The sequence below is a fragment of the Palaemon carinicauda genome, chromosome 28 (assembly GCF_036898095.1).
Source record: "Palaemon carinicauda isolate YSFRI2023 chromosome 28, ASM3689809v2, whole genome shotgun sequence".
In the NCBI taxonomy this organism is placed as follows: domain Eukaryota; kingdom Metazoa; phylum Arthropoda; class Malacostraca; order Decapoda; family Palaemonidae; genus Palaemon; species Palaemon carinicauda.
Genome location: NC_090752.1, coordinates 66,312,921 through 66,329,346, shown reverse-complemented (window position 1 = coordinate 66,329,346; position 16,426 = coordinate 66,312,921). Strand labels below are relative to the sequence as shown.

General features: G+C 33.2%; 1 protein-coding gene across 1 annotated transcript; it reads left to right on the top strand.

Moving 5' to 3' along the window:
* The first annotated feature begins 11,031 nt into the window (after positions 1-11,031).
* LOC137621870 (uncharacterized) lies at positions 11,032-14,845 on the top strand. Its single transcript, XM_068352376.1, has 2 exons — positions 11,032-11,083; positions 14,412-14,845. The coding sequence occupies exons 1-2, from the start codon at positions 11,032-11,034 to the stop codon at positions 14,843-14,845; spliced, it is 486 nt and encodes a 161-aa protein (XP_068208477.1).
* The last annotated feature ends 1,581 nt before the right edge of the window (positions 14,846-16,426 follow it).

Here is a 16,426-nt window from a genome sequence, read left to right as displayed (position 1 = left end):
ATATATATATAATCTTCCTTTTATATAGTTCTCAAATAAACACAAACACACACACAACACACGCGCACAGAAACAAACACACACACACACATACACATATATATATATATATATACATATATATATATATATATATATATATATATATATATACATGTATGTATGTATATATATAGGTGTGTATATATTCAACCATAACAATACTTAGCTTACAATAAACTATCACATTTAACACCTTACAACAAGCCCACAGAAGACAATACCCAATCGATTCAACACCAGCCTCTAAAGGATCTACCCAGAGTCCGAACCTCCACGATATCAGTCGAAGGCTGTAATTTTCGCTTACCAAATCCCAAACTCATTTTCTCTCTGCTCATTAAAGATAGTTTAATTTTCTTTAATATATAGGGGGGGGTGCAAAACACAGAGGAAGCACAGTATATGTTGTTAGGGATGATATTAGATGCGTGTCTTGGTGAGCTTATAGAATGTTGATTCATCACGAGAGGTTTTTTCCACCAGAAAAAAAAAAATTGGGAAGAAATATTTTTCTTGGAGATAATTTTAAGAAATAGGTGATTTTGTGTTCTGTTTTTTTTATGTTGATGTGAAAATTAGTTTTTTCTTTGGTCACGCACTCGTATGTGAATGTGTGTGTGTATATATATATATATATATATATATATATATATATATATATATATATATATATATATATACTGCATATATATGTATATATATAAATGTATATACATATAAACATATATATATATATATATATATATATATATAGCAGATATATATATATATATATATATATATATATATATAAATATATATATATATATATATATATATATATATATATATATATATACTTATATATGTGTGATTACATGAATATATATATATATATATATATATATATATACATAGATATATATATACATATATAAATATATATATATATATATATATATATATATATACATTATACATATATTCATGTATATATATATATGTGTGTGTGTACGTTTGTGCGTGTGTCGTGTATAAGTGTGAACACTATACATATAAACCATCAATGATAATTTGCACTAAATTCGTTCACATGTACTTTAGATAAGTATTGTTACTATTGACAATATATTCTTCCAACCTCAATGAAGTATCATATAAAAAACCCAAAAATTAAACATATGATAAATTCTGCACTTACAAAATTAGTTATGAATTAAATATCCACTGAATGATGAATGCATATTCATTGACATAGATTAATACTCCATGTTTAGGATTCTATTTAAAGGTTAAAGGCTGCTTATTAATGGCAGAGGCGAGGAACAGTGACACTGCCGTATCAAGCAGGACAATGCCCTAGAGACTGACCGTGTATATATATATATATATATATATATATATATATATATATATATATATATATATATATATGAACAGTGCTCTAGCACACTATCCACCCAAACTAGGACAAAGGAGGGCCAGGCAATGGCTACTGATGACTCAGCGGATACACCTAAATGCTCCCCCAAACCCCGCCCCCATCCATAGCTCACAAAGATGGTGAGGTTACAGCGATCAAAGGAACTAACGCGACTCGATCCCCAGTCTGGCGTTTACCAGTCAGGGACGTTCCGCATCGGCCACCACGACCATTTAATGGAATAGATATCTTGATAAAGAGTTTTCAAGGAAAGTTACGGTAAAGATAAAAAAAAAAAAAAGACGATGATTCAGGCAAAATATCATCCGACCAATATAAATGCAAATTGGTTATCAATTATGACAGAAAAGGATTAGTGTGTTTTTAAGTTGCTTTTCTGTCCACGGATAATTTTCATTTGATATGTACCAAAATATGAAGATTCATTCCATGCTTAGGTAATTTCTTTCAAGTTAAAAAAAATGAATTTATATATTACATATACTCCATTTTAGAAAAATTGTCTTTACATTTATGTATTAAATTTGAATTAAGAGATCATTACATTTTTCGTATTTCCTTACCTTCTAACAGACATAGGCTAATTATTTGAGAGAGAGCGTGTTAGAAGGACGATAGAAAAAGAGACAAAACAAATATATAAGATAGTTCAAAGGATACAAAATAAAAAACATCTAAAATAATTAAAAGATTGCAAGCAGAAAATAAGATGAAATGAACAGAGAAAAGATAATAGAAAACTTTACTTAAGACGGTTGATAATGTGGAGATTAATATGCAGGATGAGAAAAATACGGAAGATCATAAAAAGGGTGTGAAAAATGCGACAGAGAGAGAGAGAGAGAGAGAGAGAGGAGAGAGAGAGAGAGAGAGAGAGAGAGAGAGAGAGAGAGAGGCTGTTCAATATCGTTGACTGCAGCATTCTCTAAAGAGAGAGAGAGAGAGAGAGAGAGAGAGAGAGAGAGAGAGAGAGAGAGAGAGAGAGTGGCGGGGGGGGGGGGTACGGGGGTTATAATTACATATCGTATACCACTGAGATATAATTAAAATGCCAAAATTGGGGGAAATGACAGAGACTGATATGTGTTCAAGTACAGCATTCATGGCGCTACAGTCTTGCCAATGGAAATAAGTAATGAAGCATCAAAATCATTCTTTTATTCATTGTTTATATAATAAAAGTATTATGGATGATAATACATTAGAATATTGAAAACAACAACAATAATAATAATAATAATAATAATAATAATAATAATAATAATAATAATGATAATAATAATAAATAAAATAAAGAGCAAGTGCCTGGCTAAATATAATCTCCCACACCGTTATACCAACACTATGGGGTCGGTTGCCTGATGCACCCTCTCTCATGCCTGCTATCAAAGGTATCCTCTTCCACCAGATCTCTTCTCTCCATATTATCCTTCACCTTATCTCGCCATCTATTTCTCTGCCTCCCTCTTGATCTTCTCCACCTAATAGGTTCCCCCCCAAGCCTCCCTCCCTCCCTCCCCACCATCCATCCTCAACACGAGGCCACGCCATCTCAGTCGTGACACTTATCATCTTTGTAATATTTACTACACCTGCCATTCTTCTTATTTCACCATTTCCCAATCTTTCCAGCAGTGATATTCCCAGCATCCAACTCAGCATTCTCATCTCTGTTCTCTCAAGCTTTGCTTTCTTTTTTCGTCTTAATGCCAAAGTTTCTGATCCATAGATTAACATTGGGCTTATTACTGTGCTATAAATCTTGACATTTAGGTTTGATTGGCATTCCTCTCCTGCTACCTCCATCCAATGCTTTTATCCTTTTCTCAACTTCAGCCTCACATCCTCCCTCCTGACTTATAGTAGATCCCAAGTACCTAAATTGTTCCATCTGGTTTATAACTGAGCCTCTACTTTTATGCATGATTGTCGTGTCCCTACCTTTCCTACTGCTCATCATAGCTTCAGTCTTATCAGCATTTACCCTCAAGCCAAGCCTTTCCAAATTCTCTTGCCACTCTACAACCCTTCTCTGTATTTCTTCCTCATTTTCATTAGTAATTACCAAATCATTTGTATATACAACTCTTCATATCAGGTCCTTTCACTTAACACACACACGCCCAGCACAAATAAAAATGAGGTTAATGCAAACCAACGATAACTTCTAAGGTTACAGTTTCTCCAACAACTGTCATTACTTTTGTCCTTGTTCACTAGTATATCACCTCAACTATTCTAACCAACTTCTCCTGGACTTTCCTCTTCTTCAAGCACCAAAACATCACTTCTCTTGGTATTCAATCATCACCTTTCTCTAGATCTACAAAAGCACAGAGGAGCTATGGTTTCCCTCTAGCCTATTTGCCTGTAGCTGCCTTACTATAAAGATGGTATCTATTCCCTCTCCCCTCCATGAATCCATACTGCTGTTTCCCATTCTTTTCAATCTCTCACAACCTCTCAGCTAGTACCCTCTCTAAAAACTTTCAAACCAAGCTCAAACATTTAATTCCCCTGTTGTTACCACCTTCCACTATGTCACCTTTCTGTTTAAATGTAGATGACTTTAGACTCTCCTTCCAGTCTTTAGGCATTATTTCATCCTCCCATATTACTCCTATTAAATCGAGTATACATTTTTCCCCCTCTAGAGCTAGTATGCTCACCATGTCAATTTGAAATATATATATATATATATATATATATATATATATATATATATATATATATATATATATATGCATATAAATACATATATATGTAATTACATACATATACATGTATATATATTATATAATATATATATATATATATATATATATATGTTTATATATATATATATATATATATATATACATATATATATATATATAGTCATACCCTGGTGAGAGGGTATATATATTATATATATATATATATATATATATATATATATATATATATATATATATAGTCATACCCTGGTGAGAGGGTACACTTTCCTACAAATTACCTAACCAGCGGGTTGCACTTGGGAAAGGTGGAGGGGGTGGGAATGGTTGAATCTGTCTTTACGTGTGCATATACATACTGTATATGTATGCATGTGTATATACACAGTATGTATATATATATATATATATATATATATATATATATATATATATATATATATATATATGTTATATACAGTACATAAGCTATATATATATATATATATATATATATATATATATATATATATACAGTATATGTATAAGGTTTTAGACGTAATTTTTGACGCCTTGTGTACACTAATACTAATAATAATAATAAAAAAAATAAAAAGGAGGCATATTTCAGCGTTATTTTTCCATTAAAATAAAGACTGCCGATGACAATAGCATATTCATGTCCTCAAAATGCTTCATAAAACGCAAAGTATCATGAATGACCTTTTTCCTCATTCATGTTAACACGCTATCCATGCCAGCCCAAACTCATAAGTTTTCCTCCATTTAACTTATCAATTTCGTCTAATCGTTGATTCTGAAAAACTTTTGGCCGTAGTGGCCGAAAGTACAGTTATACTCAATTCTTTGTAATGAGGCGCATTTGCATCGACTCGCAGCGGTGCCCTTTTAGCTTGGAAAAGTTTCCTGATAGTTGATAGGTTGGACAAGATAATTCTAACCAATTAGCAAACAGGAAACTTTTCCGAGCTAAAAGGACACCCCTGCGAGTCGGTGCAAATCTGCCTCACTAAAAAGAATTGACTATAAATACAAGGAGTCATGACACACCGTTACTGCACAGCGAGTTCATATGTTTAGTCCAGCTCACCACATCTGCCCTACCTCACCATCCTAGCTGTTGGGTTACCCGCTGCGCAGTAAGGGAGTGACAGGGTGCAATTTATTGGCGTTTGGTGTGCCATGAATTCCCGTGTCCAACTGTGCGTAATATCTTATAATTAATCTACTTTTTAATAGAATAGTTCATCTCTACTTTGAAAACCAACTCCCAAATACTTTGAAGGGTTTAGAGGCCACTCATTGCCCTAGAGATCAACCATACATACATCTGATAAGAGCACAAGCACACTCTCCACCCAAGCTAGGACCATGGAGGGCCAGGCAATAGCTGTTGATGATTCAGTTGGTAGACTTATAATTGCAGACCTTACAACAAACTAACGACCTTGAGCAGGACAATGCCCTAGAGAAGTGATGAAAAATACATAGGCCTATGATCAGCCCACAAACCAATTCTCCACACTAGCTAGGACCAGGGAAGGCCAGGCAATGGATGCTGATGACTCAGCAGGTCGACCTACAGGCTCCTCTAAACACCCCATCCTGAGCTCACAAGGATGGTGAGGTTACAGACACTACGAGAAACTATCAACCTTGAGCGAGTCTCGAACCAAATACATTTTGTAAGATGACGTCCATTATGATGAGTGATATCACTGCAAATGAACTACGCTGCCATTAATGGGGAATGGAATCATTAATGGAAACGCCATTACAAATGGGAGAAGCCACGACTCCACCATTTATTCCTGAGATCAAATATCTCCGAGTTATACTGCCTCACTAACTGACTCACTCAACTAAAAGCCAAAGTTTGGTCATATATCCACATAAATATTAAGGAATCTGGTGAACCCAGCCTTCTCTCTCTCTCTCTCTCTCTCTCTCTCTCTCTCTCTCTCTCTCTCTCTCTCTCTCTCTCTCTCTCTCTCTCTCCAGTGAATATGAGGTGTTGGGGAAGAGATGGGCAGGAATTTCACTGCAATATTTATCAATATATATACATTATATGTCTATGTGTATATATGTGTGTGTGGCGTGTGTTTAAACTTTATGTGATAACGATAATGCAAACAAAAGTGTTGGATTATATATATATACATATATATATATATATATATATATATATATATATATATATATATATATATATATATATATATATACTAAATACTGTATATATATACACATATATACACACATATATATATATATATATATATATATATATATATATATATATATATATATATATATATGACCTCGATGGCTAAATCGATTAGAGCAGCAGGCTCAGACTTCATAGAGGTCTGTGTCGCGGGTTCAAATCTGCAGCCGACCAGTCAGACAGGAGGACACTTTGCTATCCGTGTAGACACCTCAGGATTATGTATGTAATCGACGGATAGGTTTACGTAAAACAAATGGCTGTTAGAGACTAATACACAGACAGACAAAGCCACTCCAACACTTCCAAAAAACATAACAGACACCTCCCACGTCTCGAACTGTCGACCTAACAAAGCCAGGACTCCTCGCTGCTAGGAGGAAGGACGCTGGTGAATGGTTCAACACATGAACATACGCTACCAGGGCCTAGGACTCTAGGCGATGTCAGGCAGGGCAGTCAATCGGGACTACGGTCTACCCTAAAAAGACAAAGCAAACCCCTTCAAAAAGAAGCCAACCTTGCTTACCCCGTACGTAATGCGGAAAAAAGCACATTAATATAAGATATATATATATATATATATATATATATATATATATATATATATATATATATGTATATATATATATATATATATATATATATATACAGTATGAGATATCTTGTGTTTAAACTTAATTTATTTGAGTTTATAGCCCTTGCGCATTGACTTTTTGCTGTGTATTTATGTTGATTTTATGGTTTTAAGTTTTAACTTTTACTTATACAGTATTTTTAGGCTCTGATGAAAAACACGTTTTCCGAAAGCTTACCAATAAACAAGTAAATAATAACTCTGGTACTAATATTCATATATATATATATATATATACATATATATATATATATATATATATATATACTGTATAGATATGTATGTGTATATATATGTGTGTTTGTGTTTTGTATATACATATGTACATATAAATATATATATACATATATATATACATATAAATATCGATATAGTATATATATATATATATATATATATATATATGCGCGTGTGTATATATGTATGTATATAGGATTTTCTTTCCTTGCACATGAAATGGCATTATCTTTTAATGGGACAGAGGATCAACGGGGCTGGTGCATGGCGCATTTCGTAATACGTGACAATTAGGAAAAGGAAAGGATTTGCTGGGTCTTTTCAAATAGATTATCGTTAAAAGCTTCCTTTTCCCATGTCCAAAGCCAAAGCGGTGGAAAAACATGGAAGGAGAGAGAGAGAGAGAGAGAGAGAGAGAGAGAGAGAGAGAGAGAGAGAGAGAGAGAGAGAGAGAGAGAGAGAGAGTTTAAATTGGAATGTTTTTTGGGAATTTTTTTTTCATTGCACTTTCTGGATGGTTTAAGAACAGAACAATCATACTGAGAGAGAGAGAGAGTTTAAATGGGATTTTCGTTTCTAATTCACCTTTTAGGTAGAATATGACCAACATTAGAAATAATCTCTTGAGAGAGAGAGAGAGAGAGAGAGAGAGAGAGAGAGAGAGAGAGAGAGAGAGAGAGGTATTAAATTAGAATGTTTTTTATTTCACTTTCCGGCTAGTTTATAAAAAACAAAATTATGCTATGAGAGAGAGAGAGAGAGAGAGAGAGAGAGAGAGAGAGAGAGAGAGAGAGAGAGAGAGAGAGAGACTTTCATTAAACTGGAATGTTTTTTTTCTTCCTATTTAATTTTCTCGCTGGAATAGAAACTCAACACTAAGCTATGGGAGGAAAAGTACTCTCTTATCGCCCGCTGATTAATTACTAACTTCACATATGTGGTGAATCCTATCATTATATCTTATGATGCCTAGTAAATAAATTCAATAGTTAATACTTTTCTTAGTTCTATGTATAATAATAATAATAATAATAATAATAATAATAATAATAATAAAATCGAAAATATATAATCTGGTCTTTTACTTCACAAATCTAGTTATCAACATTAATAATTTTGTTAAGAAAAATTTGTACTTTTTTGTAAAACAAATTATCCTGGTATCCATTGTTTTTGAAGAATTCCTTTAAGAATGTGATTTCTTTATGAAAGTTCAAGTAATTTGATGAAAGCTTATGTGCTCTATTAATGAGAGTATTAATACTGTTAATTTTATATCTTAAATTACACTCACTTAAAAAATTTAAACCAACTCCAGTAAAAGTGGGCTTCCTATAAACTTCCATATCAATTTTAAGGTCAGAAGTTTTAGTGACTAGTACGTCCAAAAAGGGCATTTTACCTTCGTTTTCTTCTTCCATGGTGAACTTGATATTACTGTGTTGAGAATTTAAATAATTAAAAAATTTGATTGCGTCATTTTTTTGGTTAAAAATAATAAATGTGTCATCCACATGACTTTTATACAACACAGGCTTAAAACTTAAAGGACAATTTTCCAACCATTCAGTCTCGTGAAAACATAAGAAAATATTGGCCAAAGTTGCCGAAATAGGATTCCCCATAGCTAGTCCATCTATTGTCCTTTAAGTTTTAAGCCTGTGTTGTATAAAAGGTATGTTGATGACACATTTATTATTTTTAACCAAAAAAATGACGCAATCAAATTTTTTAATTATTTGAATTCTCAACACAGTAATATCAAGTTCACCATGGAAGAAGAAAACGAAGGTAAAATGCCCTTTTTGGACGTACTAGTCACTAAAACTTCTGACCTTAAAATTGATATGGAAGTTTATAGGAAGCCCACTTTTACTGGTCTTGGTTTAAATTTTTTAAGTGAGTGTAATTTAAGATATAAAATTAACAGTATTAATACTCTCATTAATAGAGCATATAAGCTTTCATCAAATTACTTGAACTTTCATAAAGAAATCACATTCTTAAAGGAATTCTTCAAAAACAATGGTTACCAGGATAATTTATTTTACAAAAAAGTACAAATTTTTCTCAACAAAATCATTAATGTTGATAACCAGATTTGTGAAGTAATAATAATAATAATAATAATAATAATAATAATAATAATAATAATAATAATAATAATAATAATAATAATAAGGAAGGGTTGCTAAAACATGTCTCAATTCTTTGCAAATAATAAACAACTTATAAATTTGCAGTAAAAATGGAAAAAAATCCTGGGCTAAATGTTAACAGGCATTTACTGTTTTAAAAAACGGATATGTTCACGTAAAGGAGTGATATTACGGTCATCAACCTATAGAAAATAATGACGAAGTAGGGTGCAAATTACGGTCGCCTGTATTTTACTGAAATATGGCTGAGTATAGTATATTTTTACGGAGAATTTCCGGTTAAAATTACCGATTTTTTTTTCTTTGTGTAATTAATTAACAACCAAATGGTCTCCCAAAAATGCACAAATCAAGTTGTTTTTTAAATGTTAATCTAATAAGAAAATTGCTTGAAAAATATATACTCGTACAGAAAGAAATTCATTTATTTATTCATTCATGTAGAGGTGTATTTAAATTTCATTTTATTAGCTCTTTATCACGCCATAGTCTTTAATCTTTAATTTCTAATAAATTTACAGATTAAATATACAAACCGAAATATGACATAGAAATAAAAATAGACATGAATGCATTAGAAGTTAGCGCATAAAACTGAAATAAAGAAAAAAGATGAAATATACAGAACTGAAATAAAAAATAGAAACGACATTAAAACAGAATGCATTAGACGACCATTGCTTCCACTAACATAAGCTCAGATCTCTCGATCATCAATGGACGCGTCCTGTGTGTCATTTCATCTCGAGAAATAGAAAGAGCCGTCGTAGAGCTCGTCCATTAGGTCTGCAGCTGCCATGATGAGGTCAATCAAGGTCTAATGGTTAACACCATTACAAAAACGAGCCTTCATAAGAGCAGTAAACATTGCGCAACTCTATTTTTTCTTTATGGCAATTACTCGTTGAGGTAGTTCATATATATATTTTTCTGTTATTCGTTAATGGCGAGTTCTTTATGAATTTGCAGGCGGCTGTTATGGTTGGGGTGTTTATGCCTGGTAATATGACTGATGTAATAATAGCAAAATTACTTACACACACATATATATGTACTTATATATATATATATATATATATATATATATATATATATATATATATATATTTATATACATATATATAAAATATATACAAATGTATATATATACATATATATATATATATATATATATATATATATATATAATACATACATACATATATATATATATATATATATATATATATATATATATAAATATACTGTACATATATATGTGTTTGTGTGTGTAAGTAATTTTGCTATTATTACATCAGTCATGTTACCAGGCATAAACACCCCAACCATACCAGCCGCCTGCAAATTCATAAAGAACACGCCATTAACGAATAACAGGAAAATATATATATATATATATATATATATATATATATATATATATATATATATATATATGAACTACCTCAACGAGTAATTGCCATAAAAAAAGAATAGATTTGCGCGATGTTTACTGCTCTTATGAACGCTCGTTTTTGTAATGGTGTTGACCATTAGACCTTGATTGACCTCATCATCGCAGGCTGCAGACCTCATGGACGTGATCTACGATGGCTCTTTCGATTTCTCGAGAGGAAATGAGACACAGGACTCTGAGCTCAGGTCAGCGGAAGCAAAGGTCGTCTAGTGCATTCTGGTCTAATGTCGTTTCTATTTTGTATTTCAGTTTTATATATTTTATCCTTTTTCTTTATTTCAGCTCTATGCACTCTCTTCTAATGTATTCAATTCTAATATATATATATATATATATATATATATATATATATATATATATATATATATGTAGATATATATATATATATATATATATACATATATATATATATATATATATATATATATATATATATGTATATATATATATATATATACCTTTGCCTTTGCCTTTTTGGGGAGTCGGGACTCTGAACATTCGACTCCGACTCCGACTCCTATAATATTTTAGAACTGACTCCGGCTCCAATTTAAAAAAAAAATAGGAATAATTAAATATTTTTATATAATTTTCTTATTTTATGTTGCCTATTAATCAAAATAGCATTTCATCATTACTAGCCTACTAGCCTAGTAAGTAATTGTTTTACTGAAAACATTTCACGTAATTTCTTGGATTCAGCTTTTCCTGGGTTACACGAAACTGTAATCAAAACACACGTCATTTGAAGATGTTTACATATGAATAATGACTTAATTCTAAGATTATTCATATACGTGCTGCATAAAACTATGAATCAGTAACAACAACTACTATTTAAATGGCTAATGGTGATTAAATGAAGAGTTAATCATGAAATAAACTTTAATGTCCAGAGACTCGTGCGTGGAGAGAACAGCTGATCGCATGTATAATATTATTGTTTCGGTTTGGCTTATGGACGAGAGATGGCAGGAGCTATATGTGTTTCCCAGTGACTGCCTTTATATGAGATGGTGTTAAAGAAAACGGCGGGTAATATGAAACGTTTTTTGATCGACTTTGAAAAAATGTGACTTAGGATACCAAAAAGAGAATATTTCTCCAGCGCAAAAACTTCATTTTTGAGGAGTCGGAGTCGGTGGTATTTTACCGACTCCGACTCCTCTAGTCCATAAATTGGCCTCGACTCCGATTCCCCAGCCCTGCTAGTAATTATTTTTTTTTTTTTTTTTTTTTTTTAGATTTTCCAAAATTAAGTCAATTTTCAGGCATTTTATGATTATAAAATATTAATATGAGGTAAATATAACCTATATGGTACTGTTTCATGATAGTTTAACATGGCTAGTAATGACTAGTGATGACTAAAACAGTTTTAATGGCCGAAACTTTTCCCTAACAATGCACATGTAAGTAATTTTGTAAGTAAGAATACCACATATTACAAGAATTTGCTATTGATGTCATTACTAGTCCTGACGAGACCGATGACTAGTGATGACTAGCGATGACTAAAGCAGGTTTAATGGTCGAAACGTTTCCCCTACAATGCCCAGGCAAGTAATTTAGTAAATAAGAATGTTGTTCATTGCAGGAATTTGCCATTGGTGTCATTGCTAGTCGTCACTAGACCGATGACTAGGGATAACTAGCGATGACTAGTTTTAATGGTCCAAACATTTCCCCTTCATTGCCTAGATAAGCAATTTTGTAAGTAAGAATATCGCATAGTGTAAGAATTTGCTATTGGTGTCATTAATAGTCATTACTAGACCGATGACTAGCTATGACTAAATCAGTTTTAATGGTCCAAACTTCACCCATACAATGCCTAGATAAGTAATTTTTTTTATGTAAGAATATCGCATATAACAAGAATTTGCTATTGAGTCATTACTAGTCATTACTAGACTGGTGACTAGTGATGACTAGTGATGACTAGAACAGTTTTAATGGTCTAACGTTTTCCCCTACAATGCACAGGTAAGTTATTTTTTAAGTAAGAATATCGCATATTGCAAGAATTTGCCATTGGTGTTATTAGTAGTCGTGACTAGACATGTGACTAGTGATGACTAGCGATGACTAAAACAGTTTTAATGGTCGAACGTTTTCCCCTACAATTCCCAGGTAAGTAATTTTTTAAGAGAAGAATATCGCATATTGCAAGAATTTGCCATTGTTGTTATTACTAGCCATGAATAAACAGATGACTAGTGATGACTAGCAATAACTAGAACAGTTTTAATGGTCGAAACCTTTCCCCTGCAAATCCCAAGTAAGTAATTCTATGAGTAACATTATTACATATTGCAAGAATTTCCCATTGGTGTCATTTCTAGTCATCACTAGACCGATGACTAATGATGACTAGTGATGACTAAAACAGTTTTAATGATCCAAAATTTTCCATTCCAAGGCCCATGTAAGAAATTTTGTAAGAACATTGCATATTACAAGATTTCGCTGTTGGTGTCGTTACTAGTCATGACTAGACAGATGACTCGTGATGATTAGCGATGACTAAAACAATTTTAATGGTCGAACCTTTTCCCCTTACATGGCCAGGTAAGTAATTTTGTAAGTAAGATTTTTGCATGTTACAAGATTTTGCCATTGGTGTCACTACTAGTCAACACTAGGCAGATGACTAGTGATGACTAAAACAGTTTTAATGGTTGAAACTTTTCCCCTACAATGCCCAGGTATATAATAATGTAAGCAAACATATCGCATATTGCAAAAATTTGCCAACGGTCTAGTCATCACTTGACCGATGACTAGCGATGACTAGGAATGACTAAAACAGTTTTAATGGTAAAAACATTTTCCCTATAATGCCCAACAAAATCATTTTGTAAGTAAAAAAATCGCATATTGCAAAAATTTGCTATCAGTCTAGTCATCATTTGACCGATGACTAGCGATGACTAGGGATGACTAAAACAGTTTTAATGGTAAAAACATTTTCCCTATAATGCCCAACAAAGTCATTTTGTAAGTAAAAAAATCGCATATTGCAAAAATTTGCTATCAGTCTAGTCATCACTAGACCGATGACTAGTGATGACTAGGGATGACTAAAACAGTTTTAATAATTTATAATGCCGAAATGATAATAACAAATATCAATAATATAAAAAAAATTATATTAACAACTTGAGTGTGTATTGATGACTAGTTTCTTATGACTATTACAGAAGGGAACTGACTTATCTTTAAGTTAATATCGAATGCTTACAATTGAACGTTTTCATGACTAGTCATCATTACACAAAATTCTAATCAGAACACTTACATTGAAGACGGCAAAGGTGAACCAGTATTAATTTCCATGTTTCGGCGTCAATGACCTCAGATGTCGGGATGCCAGAAAACCTCAAAATAATCAATCGATTAATCAATTTCCATTCCATTGTCCAGTTCTGTTCCCGGTCGCCAACGTTATGTGGGGGGGGGGGGGCAGAAGTACAATAGGATACTTAGGTAGTCTTTTTCTTTTCCCTCTAGGTCGAATATCCATGCCATCATTATCATCATCATGCTTATTGGCAACACCACCCTCAACACCTACACCAAGAACACCAGCAACACCAACATCAACACCACCTTCAACACCTACACCAAGAACACCAGCAACACCAACATCAACACCACCTTCAACACCTACACCAAGAACACCAGCAACACCAACATCAACACCACCTTCAACACCTACACCAAGAACACCAGCAACACCAACATCAACACCACCTTCAACACCTACACCAAGAACACCAGCAACACCAACATCAACACCACCTTCAACACCTACACCAAGAACACCAGCAACACCACCCTCAACACCAGCGTCACCACCAATAGCAACATCACTCTCACCAACATTAGCAACACCATCCTCAACACCAGCTTCTCCACCACCAGCAACATCACCACTAGCATGAACACGATAAGCACTTTATTTTTCATGACGTTTTTTTAGTTTGAAAGTCATCATCATCATCTCCTCCTACTCCTATTGAGGCAAAGGGCCTCGGTTAGATTTCGCCAGTCGTCTCCATCTTGAGCTTTTAATTCAATACTTCTCCATTCATCATCTCCTGCTTCGCGCTCCATTGTCGTCAGCAATGTAGGCCTACAGGTTTACAAGTAATGACAACGAAATAAAATCATCAATATCGTCACCATCATCACCAACAAGATCACCACATTCCATATCACTATTCACGTAATGTATATCACAAAAGCTATCATCACATGGTTCAAAATCACTCGCGGTCCAGTGTTCCACAAATATATTTCTTCTGGACATGTAGGCTTTACTGATATAGAAATGAATCACTACACTTCATATAAGTACAAGTAAATTAATTGCAACCATTTAAAGATTTACACATCTTTGTTTCTTCTGCATAGAAATTAGTACACGATATCCCCATCAGGCATCACAAAATCCCCAAATCTCGGGATAAATCTCCATATTTGGCAACGTTGTTTTCGCCTCTCGACTCTCTCGAGCCCGTTGTCATTTTGATGACTTGAAATTTTCAAGGCCCAAAGAAAAACCGTTTTTCCTGGGTAATTATAACGGACGTGGAAGGTTGCTGATTATCATCGCTATCACTATCACTTGAAGATGTCGTTATAACACTAATAATACGATAATAATCACTGTATTCCTTGCGAAACGTGATTAATAACAGAACAATCTTTTCAACGGTCGAATGTAAACAGTGTTAAAGGGATTCGAAAGCTCTTCCTGTCCACAGTGTCATGTCACGTGACCGGGCTGGTAGGAACGGCGCCTCTGATTGGTCGAGCGTGATGCCCCAGGCCGCGCTCTGATTGGCTGCCGGACCTCCTCGCCTATTCGCGGTGGTAGTGGTGGATGAGAGTATAAGAGTGTTTATTCGTCTTATTAGTTAATTATATTGAAAATATAATTCTTACAGATCTGAATAGCATAAATTTTTACTTTTAAATAAACAAAGGGTTTATTCATTGGATTTGACAATGCTATATTTCCATCTATTGTGTCTGGTTGTTTTACATATACAGTAGGCCTACCAAAGCTGTTCTGGATCTCGAATCTTGCTTCAAAAAACAAGCTATAAGAGTTTACCAGAGTGTGTCTAGTCTTAACATCTGAGTTCGGATCAAATGTACAAAATTCTTCATTGCTTAGATAGTTTATTGACATTAAAGAATCTCAAATGACATCTAAGATAAAAAGTAAGTATTATAGGTTTTTGAGCTTTCAAATAAGGGGCCCCAAGTCTATAGATATAGATCGAGCTTTAACTAGACATCCGAAATCCAGATATAGGGCATTTTTTTTTTTCAAGTAGAAAAGGAAGACATTCTTATTTTACAATTGCTTCGATAATGTGCATTTCCATAATTATCACGGATTACGCTTTGTGATGCTCTAGATACCTTAGAATATATACGACAAACAAATCTAGTATGTCCTGTAGGATGCTCAAACGTCGACTGACATTCCTTACCAATTCAACGTAAAACTG